The 13,933-nt window shown below is 41.4% G+C and overlaps 1 protein-coding gene across 2 annotated transcripts in view; it reads left to right on the forward strand.

Moving 5' to 3' along the window:
* The window catches only part of COL27A1 (collagen type XXVII alpha 1 chain), a 296,056-nt gene that overhangs the window by 60,345 nt on the left and 221,778 nt on the right, over nucleotides 1-13,933 (forward strand). For both annotated transcript variants that reach the window (XM_014580186.4, XM_014580190.4), the window contains 3 exons: nucleotides 2,473-2,526; nucleotides 8,022-8,075; nucleotides 11,920-11,973. In XM_014580186.4, coding sequence (XP_014435672.3) covers nucleotides 2,473-2,526; nucleotides 8,022-8,075; nucleotides 11,920-11,973 — 162 coding nt within the window. The remainder of the gene's footprint in view (nucleotides 1-2,472; nucleotides 2,527-8,021; nucleotides 8,076-11,919; nucleotides 11,974-13,933) is intronic.

Genomic DNA, 13,933 nt, shown 5'->3' on the forward strand with positions numbered 1-13,933 from the left:
TTTTTAATCTTTCTCCATATGGATGCTTTTCCCTACTCATAAGCATTTTTGTCCCTATTCTTTTCTACCTTTTCCAATTCTAATATTTCTTTTTTGAGATGGGATGACCAGAAAACAGCACTATTCCAGGAGTGAACATACCATAGCTTTATATAGCGACATGATATTTTCTGTCTTCTTATCTTTCCCTTTCTTAATTATTCCTAATATTCTATTACAGGAGGCCGCCAACTTGCAACGCAGTTGGTTCCCATGCACCGTTGTAAATGCGGGCCAAGGACATAAGTCGGGGTATTTCAGTCCCTTCCGCACTTACAAATATGGTTGTAAGTGTAGAGGGTCAGAACTCGGGCAGTCGCAAGTTGGGGGCCTCCTGTACCTTTTTTTAACTGCTCCTATACGTTAAGTGGTTGTTTTCAGCAAACCATAGTGATTCCAAGACCTCTTTCTTGAGTGAAAACAGTTAAAATGGAGCCCATTATTTTGTATGGGTAGTTGGGATTATGTTTTCCAATATACGTTACTTTGCATTTATCAACATTGAATTTTACTTGCCATTTTGTGGCACAGTTACCCAGTTTTTGTGAGATCCCTGTGTCACTCTTTGTGGTCAGTTTTGGATTTAACAATCTTAAGTAATTTAGTATCTTCTGCCAACCTTGCCACTTCATGGTTTATCCCCTTTTTTGAAAAACTAAAAAACAACAAATAGTCTGGTAGCACTTTATAGACTAACAAAACATGTAGATGGTATCATGAGCTTTCATGGGCACAGCCAACTTCTTCAGATAACTTTGGCTACCCCTCTAAGCCCCTTTTTTGAGATTGTTTATGAATATGTTGGTGAGTACTGGTCCCAGTACAGACCCTTGGGGGACACTGCCATTTGCCTCTTTCCATTCTGCAAACTAACCACTTATTCCTATCTTTTGTTCCCTGTCTTTTAACTAGTTACTGATCCATGAAGGAACCTTCTGTTTTTTTCCATGACTGCATACTTTGTTTAGGAGTCTTTGGAGAGGAAGCTTGTCAAAGGCTTTCTGAAAATCCAAGTTCGCAATATTCACTGGATTACTCTTGTCAGTCAATGTGTTTGTTGACCATCTCAAAAAGTTCTAATAGATTGGTGAGGCATGACTTACCTTTAAAAAAGCTATTTTGACTCTTCCCCAACAAATCTGTTGGCTCAACAGATGCTCATGATACAAGATGTAATAAAAAGAAAATGGAATAAAACATTGTTTTTATTACATTAAATACAAATAAATACACTTTAAGGCTGTATTTTCAAAAGCCAATAAAGGCATTAGTCTCCTTTGGAAATCACAGCCTGGAAGATTTGGACCCAAATGTGCAGAAGTGATGACAGCAAATATTAGTCTCTCACAGAGATAAAAGCAGCCAAATAACTTTCTCTTTATTCAACAATCTATTCTCCTCTTTTAAATCAAGGATAAATGAAAGTACTTCTAGTGGTGGCATGAAGTTTGTGCATGTTGGCAAAATATAAATATTCAGAACTGACTCTTCAAATTGCCACATATCTCAGGAATATATTTTGAGATTTAGCAGCATTATTGCCTCTGCCAAAAAAAGTAGCAAGTTTCATCTACTCTGTAAGGGTATGTCTACACAGCAGGGTTAAACTCGAAAGAAGCTACGCAACTTGAGCTACGCTAATTGTGCAACTTAAGTCAAAATAGCATATTTCAAATTTGAGTGTGTTCTCAAAGCACTTATTTTGAAATAGAGCACGCTTCCTCTGACTTCCTTAAATCCTTGTAAAATGAGGGCTACAGAAGTCGGAGTAAAAAGTCCTTTTCTGGACATTATTTTGACATTAGGTTGAAATAATTGCTTTGTTATTTTGAAATAATGTCAATTATTCTGCAATAATGGTGCTGTGTAGATGTATCTTAAAAGGCCCGGGATAAGCTATTCTTAATTTCTTATTCCAGATAACGCCTTAAATAATTTTTGGAAAACATGTTGCATTCTTTTAATAAATGATTGAAAAGGATATATTGCTGTACATCATCTATTGGAGGTATTTTACAGTGCCACTTATCCTTAGCATATAAGCAGAGAAATTGCATTACAGATGTTTCAGGATGATGGCTATATTAAAAATATTACCCATATAACAATGCTCTTTATGAATGTAAATAACTCGCCACCACCATCCTGACTTATATTGATGGCAAAACTCCCCACGTAGATGTAGTTATATTGGCCAAAAAAAGTTCCTTTTCCAGTATAGCTTATATTGTTTGGGGAACTGGATCACCACCAGGAGCGTTGCAGGGTTAGCAAAACCTTTGTAGTATAAACAAGGCCTGTGTCATTTCTAGGTATTGATCTGAACTTCCTCAAAGTGTCAGCATGCTTACATATGGGGTTTTGGCACCATCCATATTGAATGATGTTGATTTGTATAGATTTATTATGCCTCTTTTCATTTTATTTTTTTAGGGTACTCCTGGTCCCCATGGAAACCCTGGCCGCCCTGGTTTACCTGGACCTAAAGTAAGTATCTGCCAATGTGAAAAGCTTTTGCCTTCTAACTCCAGAGGAGACCTTAGGAAGGAAAGAGAACACATAACGAGAATAATTAAAAAGTATCGTTCAGCACCTCCCATACACACAAGACTGCAAGGTCTTCACCCTGCGCTCTGTGAATCTCCCTGCAGCATTGCCAAGCATGCCCTCCATACCCTCAATATTTACATCATGCTCCACAAGATCACGCTTCCATCCCGCAAGGACCCCTATTGTTGCTCACCCTTCTTTGGGCTGCTCCGCTGGGCTCTTCAGCACTCTTCATCAGTTGTGCTACAGCTACCTCAGTCTAGAGCACTCTGACAGTAGGACTTTCTTTGTCTCCTCTTTCCCCTGAAATCTCTTCCATCTCCTCTCTCCTCCTCCTTGTCTGATATTTAAAGCCCAGCTTTTCAGATGTGGGAAGAAGGAGAGACAAATAGATTTTGCACCTTTAGTGTGCATCTACACTGCACCTTAACTCGAAATAAGATACGCAATTTGAGCTACGCAAATTGCATATCTTATTTCTATACTATTTTGAAATAGCTTATTTCGTCATTTGGCGCTGTCTACACAGCACTAAATTTTGAAATAAAGTGCTATTCCAAAATGTCCCTTACTCCTCATAGAATGAGATTTTCAGGGATGTCAGAATAGCGAGCCCAAAATAACGAGCTTCCTGTGAGGACACGGGATAGCTATTTCAGGTTACTCCGGTATCCCAAAATAGCATTGCAGTGTAGATGTACTCTTAGTTCTCACTTTTGCAATGAATCCACATTACATTGCATTAATCTTGACAGATGGGCTTCCACATCTGGGACCTGATCTTCTGTCCAGGGGGAGTGAGTGTTCCTAGCTACAATTGAAGTAAATGGGAGCTGCTGCAGGTGCTCAGTTTCTCTGAAAATCCATCCCCTGCAGATAGGCAGGCTAAGTAGAGCTGGCCTTAGTTATTCCTGGTAAGAGACACTCCGGCTGCTAGATGAGGTCTTCCCTAGATAGCACTTTATAATAATAATACAGTAAAACTCCAATAGTCCGGCATCCAATAGTTCGGCACTCCTGATAGTCCGGCATCAAAATGGCAAGAGCCTAGTGAGTGAGCTTCAGCAAAAAATGAGTCACAAGGTAACAGCGGCAGCAGCTGAACTGAGCGAAAAGGGTAAATAAGGGTTAAAAAAACTAAAACATTACAGTATACTGTATACAGTATGTATAATAAAAAGGGGTAAGAACACTTTATATACAGTATATACTTATAGTACCTCCTGATACTCCGGCATATCTGATAATCTGGCACCACCTAGGTCCCATAGGTTCTGGATTATCGGACGTCTACTGTAGCTTGGAAAAAGCAAGCAATCCAACAATGGAAACTAAACTTTCCCAGATAGATACAAGTTGGAAAATATGACTAGAACAAATCACTGTCACTGAGGAAGAGAACCAGGAGCATACTTGTTATCAGCTGAATTAACAGGGTACTGATAAGATCAGGAAGTCAATTATGTACTAGGGACTTCAAGTTTAATTTTATTTGACCAAGTGGTGGGTGTGGCTCTATGTGAATGGCATGATATAAAGTCACTTGTAAGTTTATACTTCATTTTAGAGCTGTCAAATGATTTTTTAAAAATGTACCCTAAGTTAAGAATTCCATCTTGTTTCTGTCAATCATAATAGACATCCGTATTTAAAATAGTACTACATATCTAATTTTGAGCCAAAAATTCCCTTTTTTGTAAATCGGCACAGATTCACTGTATTTCACCCATTTGTACCCCCAGAGAATTCAAACTATTGTTTTTTCTCAGATATTTGTAACATTATAACTGTTTAAATGACTCTTTGCCACTCTGCATTTCTTTTGTTGTCTTTGGCAACAAGGATAATTTCATGACTAGTTAATGAATATGATGATAACCTTTCAGTTTGACATGGACTTCTATGGCACTAGAGACCATGCTTGTGGACTTATTATCTGATTGAGGAGGGAAGAAACACTTCCTAATGACTTGGCGTAGATCTGGGGATGTTCTAGTAGCAGTTGGTGTTGTGGAAAGGGTTTCTCCATCGACCAAAGCGTGTTTTGAAAAGCTGTAGCAGGAATGGAGATGTTCTCTCTCATCTGGAGGCCTTTGGGTTGAAATGTTTTCCTTAAGTGGCTTTTCTGAATAAATCTTCCATTCCATAATGATACAGAGAGTATCAATTTCCTTTGGGAGTGTGGTTTGGCTCTAGAAACTTTGATGTTTAAAACATCACTAGTAGTCAGATTTCTGGGTTGGAGTATTTTAATTTCACAACTCCTGATATTTTACAGATAGGAAAAACTTTTTTCCAGTTGAAAGAGAAAACAATAGGGCTTGCTAGTTAGAGTGGGGAACTGAGCATCCAAACTCCTGGGTTCTGTTCCTGGCTCTACTGCTGTCTGGCAGTTTACCCACCTATCTAATAGATTCAATGGGGCTGACCTTACAAGCACAGAGTAAGGCAGTGCCTTGCTAATGTGCTTTGAGATCATCCAGTGAAAGATGCAGTAGAAGTGCAATAGCTACTTAATTTACACAATGCAAAGTGGCCAACCTAAGTAAAAGTGAGCAGGAAGGGAACATAAAGTGTAGACATCTGCCTGTAGGGGAAAAGTGCTGCTTTTACAGAATAAAAAATGTCCCACGTTCCATAAGAACTCTAACAGCAACTGTATTCATCTGCTCCCAGTGATAGCAGGTCTCACCAGCAGCTGTGAGGTCTGCAAAGCAGAGTGCCACAGAAAGGAACTGCAGCAATGATAACAGCTGCAAGCAAAGGGAGATTATCTGCATGACTTAATTTACTGTTTGGCAAACAGAAGTCTTCATTCAGAATTTGTACAGATACATCTGCATCAAATCAGCACTACTCTCTACAATCTGCATCCAAGAAGTCTCTCTGACCAAACCTGTTGGCTTATGTTGGATGGTTGGTTGGAGATAGAGGAAAAGGGAGATTTACACTGTGTGGAAGTGTGGATGTAAGTGTCAACATAAGCATGTCACAGTGAGGCTGTGACAGGAGAAATTGTGGCTCATCTTGCTGTAACCGGACCTTTGAGCTATTAATGAGAAACACTGGTTAATAATACTCCTTCGCGGCATTGATTAAAGGATCTCAAAGCACTTGACAAACATTAATTAACTCTCACAACTGTCAAAAGCCAATAGATAACTGATGCCCATTTTATGAATGTGCATACAGATGTTGTAACTTACTTAAGATCACAAACAGGATGAAGCTATAGAGGCATAGAATTGAGACTTCTGACTGTTAGATACTGGGTTCTAGTGGAGATACTAGATAGATCTAAGGTGTTGCATGTGCTGAACCTTACCTATAGCCAGAAGACTCTAATATGTTCCAACCTTTTGCTCTCACATGCTTCCAATTAATTCTCTGTATCCTGTGTCCCATTTGGCCAGATGCATTCCCGGTAAGATTTTGGGCTGGGATTTCCAAAGGAATCTATTAGAATTAGGTGCCCAAATCCTACTGAAATTTTAGTTGGGACCTGGACACTCAAATCCCTTTTGCTCCTCTGAAAATCCTGATGCTAAATCCTGATTTCTCTACAGGAACAGGAAACCTATAGCTTGAGTCACAGCTGTGGGAAGGGAAAATTAAGAATACAGACACTTAAGATACGATGTGCTTCCATTTGCTAGTCTGGAAGCCCTACTATTGCTCATAGAATCCTAGGGATGAAAGAGACCTCAGGAGGACATTGAATCCAACCCACTGCCCAAAGCAAGACCAACCCCAACTAAATCATCCCAGCCACAACTTTGTCAAGCCAGGACTTAAAAACTCTAGGGATGGCGATTCCACCACCTCCCTAGGGAACCCATTCCAGTGCTTCACCATCCTCCTAGGGAAATAGTTTTTCCTAATATCCAATCTAGACCTCCCCCACTGTAACTTGAGACCATTGCTCCTTGTTCTGCCATCCATCGCTACTGAGAACAACCTCTCTCCATCCTCTTTGGAACCTCTCTTCAGGAAGTTGAAGGCTGCTATAAAATCCCCCCTCGCTCTTCTCTTCTACAGACTAAATAAGCCCAAATCCCTTAGCTTCTCCTCATAGGTCATGTGCTCCAGCCCCCTAACCATTTTGGTTGTCCTCTGCTGGACCCTCTTCAGTGCAACCACATCCTTTCTATAGTGGGGGGCCCAGAACTGGACACAATACTTCAGATGTGGCCTCACCAATGCTAAATAAAGGGGAATAATCACTTCTCTAGATCTGCTGTAAATGCTCCTCCTAATGTACCCTAATATGCTATTAATCTTCTTGGCTACAAGGGCACACTGTTGACTCATAGCCAGCTTCTCATCTACTGTAATCCCCAGGTCCTTCCCTGCAGAATGGCTGCTTAGCCAGCTGGTCCCCAGCTTGTAACAGTGCTTGGGATTCTTCCGTCTGAACTTCTCTTTGTTGAACCTCATCAGATTTCTTTTGGCCCAATCCTCCAATTTGTCTAGGTCATGCTGTACCCTATCCCCACCCGTCAGTGTATCTCTCTCTCTCACGAGTGTAGTGTCACTGCTTTTGAGTCTTGCCACTGCTAGCACCTAATAAGTCTACTTCTCCATGGCTACGTCTACACTGCAGGCTTTTGTTGGCAGAGAAAATGCAAATTAAGTGCTCATTAGTATTTGTCGTGCTATCATTTGCATATTCTCTGCCGATGCTTTTTGCGGAAGAGGTTTTTGCACAAAAACAAGCAGTGTAGAGGGGGCTGTTTTGCACAAAATCCCCCTTTTGTGTAAGATCCCTTATGCCTCAAAAAAGGATGTATACAGGATCTTGCGCAAGAGGGGTTTTTGCGCAAAACGGCCCCGTCTACACTGCTTGTTTTTGCGCAAAAACCTCTTCCGCAAAAAGCATCGACAAATGACACTGTGACAAATGCTAATGAGTGCTTCATTTGCATTATCTCTGCCAACAAAAGGCTGCAGTGTAGTTGTAGCCCATGTGATTTCATCTGTCCCCTACAGTTAAATCCAAAATCAGCATCTACAGTAAGTTGCTGACCCATATTGCTTCACAGTGGCAATGGGTATGGGTTGTTGTTTTGTGATGGTAATTTACGGGGAAAACTTGGGCGGGGGGAAGCTGGGAAATCACAAATATGCAGTAAATATGGAAAATCATGGCACTGCTTTCTTCCAAATAAATATTGCTCTAGCTATTTTAATGCAACCAAAAATAGTTAAAAACCTTTAGTGCTATAGCAGCAATGAACAATTTTAAAAACCAGCTCCAGCCCATGCCCCAATGAAGTGGAACCATGTAAGAAAACTTTAATAGGTTTGGAAGGAGGGGATGAGAGGAGGTACAATAAAATAGTTTTAGACTTCAAAGCCTCAGTTCAAGCAAGACTAAATGTATGTGGAGCATTCTCTCCGAATATTGTCATGAACTTAATTCTTTGTTTCAGGGCCAGAAAGGTGATCCTGGGCTCTCACCTGGAAAAGCTCATAATGGAGAGAAGGTAAGTATCATTTTTATTATTTATTAGACAGAGGTTGGGAACCCTTTGTGCTAGTGGTTGTCTTTATACTTTGCATGAGACAACAAGTAGCTTGTGGCACTTTGGAGACTAACAAATATATATACAAATAGTATCATGAGCTTTCGTAGGCAAAACCCACTTCCTCAGATGAGCTGGAAGCTGGAGTGGAAAATGTGGCTTCTGCCTATGAAAGCTCATGATACTATATATATGTATTTCATATATTCTATTTATACATTTGTTAGTCTCTAGGGACAGATCTACACTAGGAAATTATTTCAAAATAACTTATTTCCAAATTATAACTCGTGAAATAACTATTTCAAAACTGCGTGTCTGCAGTGCAAGAAAGTCTTGAAGTTAGTCCGTGTGAGGCTTCCTTAATGTGGTCATGCTACCTCAAACAAGGGCCCCAGGGAGCACTGGGGAGTAATCACTTTGAATGATTCTGGGGAGTAGTTATTTTGAAATAGCAGCAGTGGCATCCGATAGCCTAGGTGGTGAAAGGCTTTGCCTTCCCAAACCACCAGGCATTGCCATGCCCACACTCCGCCCCCAGAATGCCTGCAGTAGGTGTTCTGGGGGCGGAGTGTTGCTGTCCCCAGTGCCCACCCTCCCTGTGCTTGGATACTAGAACCTCCTCCCTCCCCCAGTGCTCTGGGAGCCATGCCGCATGGCCTCCTCCTCTCCTCCAGTGCTCCAGGGAGGCTGGGGAGCCGGAGCGCACACACGCCTCTTCGCCTCTCTTCCTCTCGCCAGTGCTCCAGGGAGACTGAGCACACTTGGCATGCTCTTTTCCCCTCCCTGGTATTCTGGGGAGGCGGGGGCATGCTCTGGGAGGGTGGGGCCTCAGCAGAGGGAACCGGGTTGTAGGTGGGGCTAAGGGCCTGCTTCTCCCAGCCCAGATGCACTAATTGCCCATGGTCTATGCTAGCGCTATTTCGAAATAACTATTTTGAAATAAGCGTTCTTCCTCATGGAAAGCAGGAGTTATTATTTTGAAATAACCAGCCCCTTATTTTGAAATAACAGGCTTGGTAATGTGGATGATCTGCTTGTTATTTTGAAATAAGGGCTAGACCAGGGTAAGGTGCCACAAGACTACTTGTTGTTTTTAAAGTTACAGACTACACAGCTATCCCTCTGAGACTTTCTAGTATGAGACAGTCCCCGTCCCAGAGATATTACAATCTAAACAGAAAAAGCCTTGGAGTTTTTCACTTTACAGATGGGGGTGACAGAAGAACAGACAGATGTAGGGTGTGTCTGTCATTGCACTTGCATGGGCATACCCACATTAGCTATAGTCTGGCTAGCACAGATAAAAATAGCAGGGACAACACAGCAGATCTGGTTTCAGCACAGGCTGTATTAACGTACTTGGAACCTTGGGTGTGGACCCATATTCCCTGCCCCTGCTGGGGTCTGTGATTTGCTCAAGGTCACATAAAGATTTTGCAACAGAGCTGGGAACTCAACGTAGATATTTTGTATCCAGTAGCTTAAGTGCGAGACCCATCTAGCTTTCTAGGGCAAGGGGAGAGAGATTTTTCTCTAGATCATTGTACTGAAAGTAGGTTGCATATGCTCCCACCCTGCGGTGTGAGAATGGATTTTTTTCCCCCAATGAAGTCTATTAGAATCAATGCCAACCATACAAGACCAAAATGCATGGTCTGATTTTTGGATTTAGCCTTTGTTATCTATTATGGGGTTCTATTGCTAAATCTTCTCAATAAATTAATCTGAGTTTTGCTGTTTCACATTGAATCATTTTTATTTATCTCTGATAATAAGGGCTCACATAAATGTTGAAATGAACAGAAAAACAATTGGAGTTGTCAGTTGTGTGATTGATTTGTTCTTTTATTAATGCCAGCACACTTCTTCCTTCATCACTCCTGTCCAATGCAAATAAATTTGTTTTGCCTCCCTCATAAATCATAACACTTTTCCTATTCATATATCATTAATGGAAAGAATTGGCCATGAAGGAACTATTAATTTGAAGCCAGGTGCCTTTGGTCCCTAAATTAAGATTCCCAAACCCAGTAAAGATGATGAAGTTAGAGAGCACTGAAATTATTCTCAACTCAACAGCATGAGGTGCCCTTGAAATTTTTTGTGTTGCTCCACAGTGGGTGTATTATGGAAAGCATCTACCAGAAAGATGTGTAACAGTTTTCTCACAAAGTACATCTAATGGAAACATGAGTAAAGCTGAGAGAACACTTAGCCCATGTTAACAAGGTCTCATTCCTGAGAGTACAGGCAGTCCGCGGGTTACGTACAAGATAGGGACTGTAGGTTTGTTCTTAAGTTGAATTTGTATGTAAGTCGGAACTGGTACATATTGTAGGGGAAACTCTAGCCAAACATTTCTCCAGAGCTCAGTTTTATTCTCCCCCACCTCACTTCCTTCAGTCCTTTATTCTCAAGCTGAGATGTCTGCTGAGAAAAGCTGCTCCGCGTCTCCCTGATCTGGGGGGGGGGAGGGAGCAGCTAGTGTGGGGTTGCCTCACCCCGTTTGTAAGTAGGGATTCGATGTAAGTCGGATCCATGTAACCCGGGGACTGCCTGTATTTGTAGAAATTCAGAGCTTTCAGCAAAAGTTTGGAGAAATTCCTAATTCTTCAGCTGCTTGTACCAAACTCATGTTAAATAAGGACTGAAATAATTAGTCACAGTCCATGCTAACTTTCATTGAGTCTAGTCAGAGAAAGGAAAACTGTGCAACAAGGAACCGGATGTGGTATGTAAATCACTTGCTCCAAGGGGCCTAGACCATTCCTAAGATGTTTAATCCGGGTTGAATTCAGTCCTTTCCCAGGAGTGCAGGCAACCAACAAACCTCTCCTTCTAAGCAGCCAAGAAAAGATCAATCAACATTGTGTAGACAAGGAAAATCATTCTATTCTCAGAACAATCTGAATTGGAGCTATGGGCTGAGCAACTTTAGTCGTTGTTTCTGAACTGGCTGCTGGTTTTGACAGATGGAAGTGGCTGATGTCTGCTGTTCATGTTGCATTTAAAAGGCAGGAGATTGCTATATAATATCCTGTCAAATTGCAATTGCAATATGCAGCTGAAGGAGCTAATTAAAAAGAGGTGAAAAACCCTGCTAGTGAAAAACTGGAATCTCCACTGTAGCTGCAGTTAATTCATCAAGTCTACGTCTACACTGGCATGATTTTCCAGAAATGCTTTTAACGGAAAAGTTTTCCGTTAAAAGCGTTTTCGGAAAAGTGCGTCTAGATTGGCAGGGTGCTTTTCCGGAAAAGCACTTTTTGCGGAAAAGCGTCGTTGGCCAATCTAGATGCACTTTTCCGCAAAAAAGCCCCGGTTGCCATTTTCGCGATCGGGGCTTTTTTGCGGAAAACAGTACTGTGCCGTCTACACTGGCCTTTTTGCGCAAAAGTCTTTTGGAAAAAGACTTTTGCCCGAACGGGAGCAGCATAGTATTTCCGGAAAATCACTGACGATCTTACATGAGATCATCAGTGCTTTTCCGGAAATTCAAGCGGCCAGTGTAGACAGCTGGCAAGTTTTTCGGGAAAAGCGGCTGATTTTCTGGAAAAACTTGCCAGTCTAGACACAGCCCAATAGTTTAAGTGATCCAATTAATAGAGAATATGAATTTACTATGATCTTTCAATGGCATTTCTATTAATTCTTTCTGGTGGATTTCTGAGGAATTAAGAGAAGAATCATAGCTGTTCAGTTCCAGAGTATTCTATTCTGTGACAAATAATTTCAGCAAGGCCATATGGCAAGTGGGAATAAAAGCAACTGAAAACTAACAAGGCATGCTTGCTTTTTACAGGGAGACCTGGGCTTACCTGGTTTGAGTGGGCTTCCTGGACCACCTGGTCGGAAGGTAAGCACATATTCGGTTTTAGTCAATTAAAGCAAGATTGTCTATCAATAACAGTAAGTACTCTTCTCAGACGCCTTTCACACTAAAATGCCAGTGTTTTCAAATTTTTTAATGAAGCCTCAACCCTCAGTGAGGGGGGAACAAGTTGTTATTTGTGATTTACAGTTTTGTAAATTGAGGCACTGAGATTAAGTGACTTGCCAAAGGTCACGCAAGTGAAATCATGACCGAAGCAGGGATTAGAATGCTGGAATTGTGACTCCCATTCTGTTTTTCTCAGCACGGGACTACACTGCCTTTAACCCTCTAACTCTGTGTAGTGACTAAGAAAAGTGGCCAGGCTTAGGTCAGGTTTAATTAACACATGGTAGCCAAGCCTTTCTAAACTTTTTCAATTTCAGGTACTTATACATCCCTCAATGCTATAGAATCTGAGCACCTCACAAACCTGAATGTATTTGTCCTCCCATCATGCTGTGAGGCAGGACACTGCTATTATCCCCATTTCACCATTGGGAAAATGAGCACAGAGAGGGTAAGTGACTCACCCCAGGTCATACCAGAAGTCTATGGCAGAGCAGGAAACTAAACCTGCCTCTCCCAAGACTAGCACCCTACCCATTGGAACATGCTTTCTCTAAATGCAACTCTTTCCCTAGCGTGTAGGTGGGATACCATCTTTATTTCAGTTAAAGCTAATCGTATCCTAGAATGGGCAGGAGCTAAACTGAGGTACCTGTTAGGTATGGCTTAGCTAGTGTATGTTATGTGAACCTGAAGGAAGCCTGATCACATTTGGTGGTGAAAGTGAACCATTACGCATTTGGAGCGGGAGTTCCTTTCTCCCTGTTTTTTGTATGGAACTTGAAATTAACACGGATCTGCTTTGTTTGCTTCTGTATTGGTGCCATCAGCCACACAGATGTCACCAGCAATGCGCATGGGTCTGAGAATGCCACCATGTGCTGGAGTGTGAGATTCCTCTCTACCATATCCCGCCACTGGTGTTTACTTCCCCCCATTAGTACCCCAACCACGTTAGCACTGTTAATTGTGTCCATGCTTCTAGTGGTGGCAAATTCCACAGCTTTGTGTGAGTGGAAGCTTTTTTTATTTCTGTTTTTCCTAAAGCAATTCTGGTTTTTGTTTTGCCCTCCTGCAAAGAAGCATCAATGTAGCTGGGAAGGCTGAAATAAATGGATTTCAGGGAGCACGGATGAGACCTTCCAGCCTGGAGATGCTTACTAACTACACCTCAGCATGGGACTCCTGGTTGCTTCTTCCTTACTATTTAATACATTTGTTTTGATTCACGGTCTTTCACCTCCAGGTTGCTGATATGCAACAAGCTCTGCTGGTAGTGGCTGAAGATTGTTCAATGGCTTACGTGGAGCGTCATTGCTATTCCTAGTTGGCAAATACTGACATTGTAAAACTGACCATTGTAATTGCCATTCTTTTGGTCACTCAGCAGAGAGGTCAAGATGTGAACGGACATGTGCATGCGCACAAAACTCTACCTCCGAATTGGGGCCGTGGCCATTGGAGCAGTGCTAAGTGAAATTTCTAACTGAAACCTTTTTCAGCAAAATATGCAAATTCAGCACTACGGAATTATTTAGCAAAGTAACTCGCTCCCGTGGAACATTTCCATTTTAATTTTTTTAAATGAAACATTTGATTCTTTATTTGAAATAACTTTCCATTTCTGAATTTCCGTTACCTTTTTCATTTTAAAACAAATGCTTGAAACTGAAATAAAACATTTTGTTCAACCCAAGATGAATTTTTATTTTTTTAATTGCTGGCAAACCAAAAAATCCCATTTTTTGCCCTGCTCTAACTGGGGAAAGCTTCCAATGCGACTACCCACCTTCCAGTTCTGTGGCTAGATATTTTCCATCTCCAGGGCTATCATTTGATCACCTTTCACATGCACTAAATTTGCAGTAGGGCAGCT

This window comes from Pelodiscus sinensis, chromosome 23, assembly GCF_052426305.1.
Source record: "Pelodiscus sinensis isolate ZL-2025 chromosome 23, ASM5242630v1, whole genome shotgun sequence".
Classification (NCBI taxonomy): Eukaryota; Metazoa; Chordata; order Testudines; family Trionychidae; genus Pelodiscus; species Pelodiscus sinensis.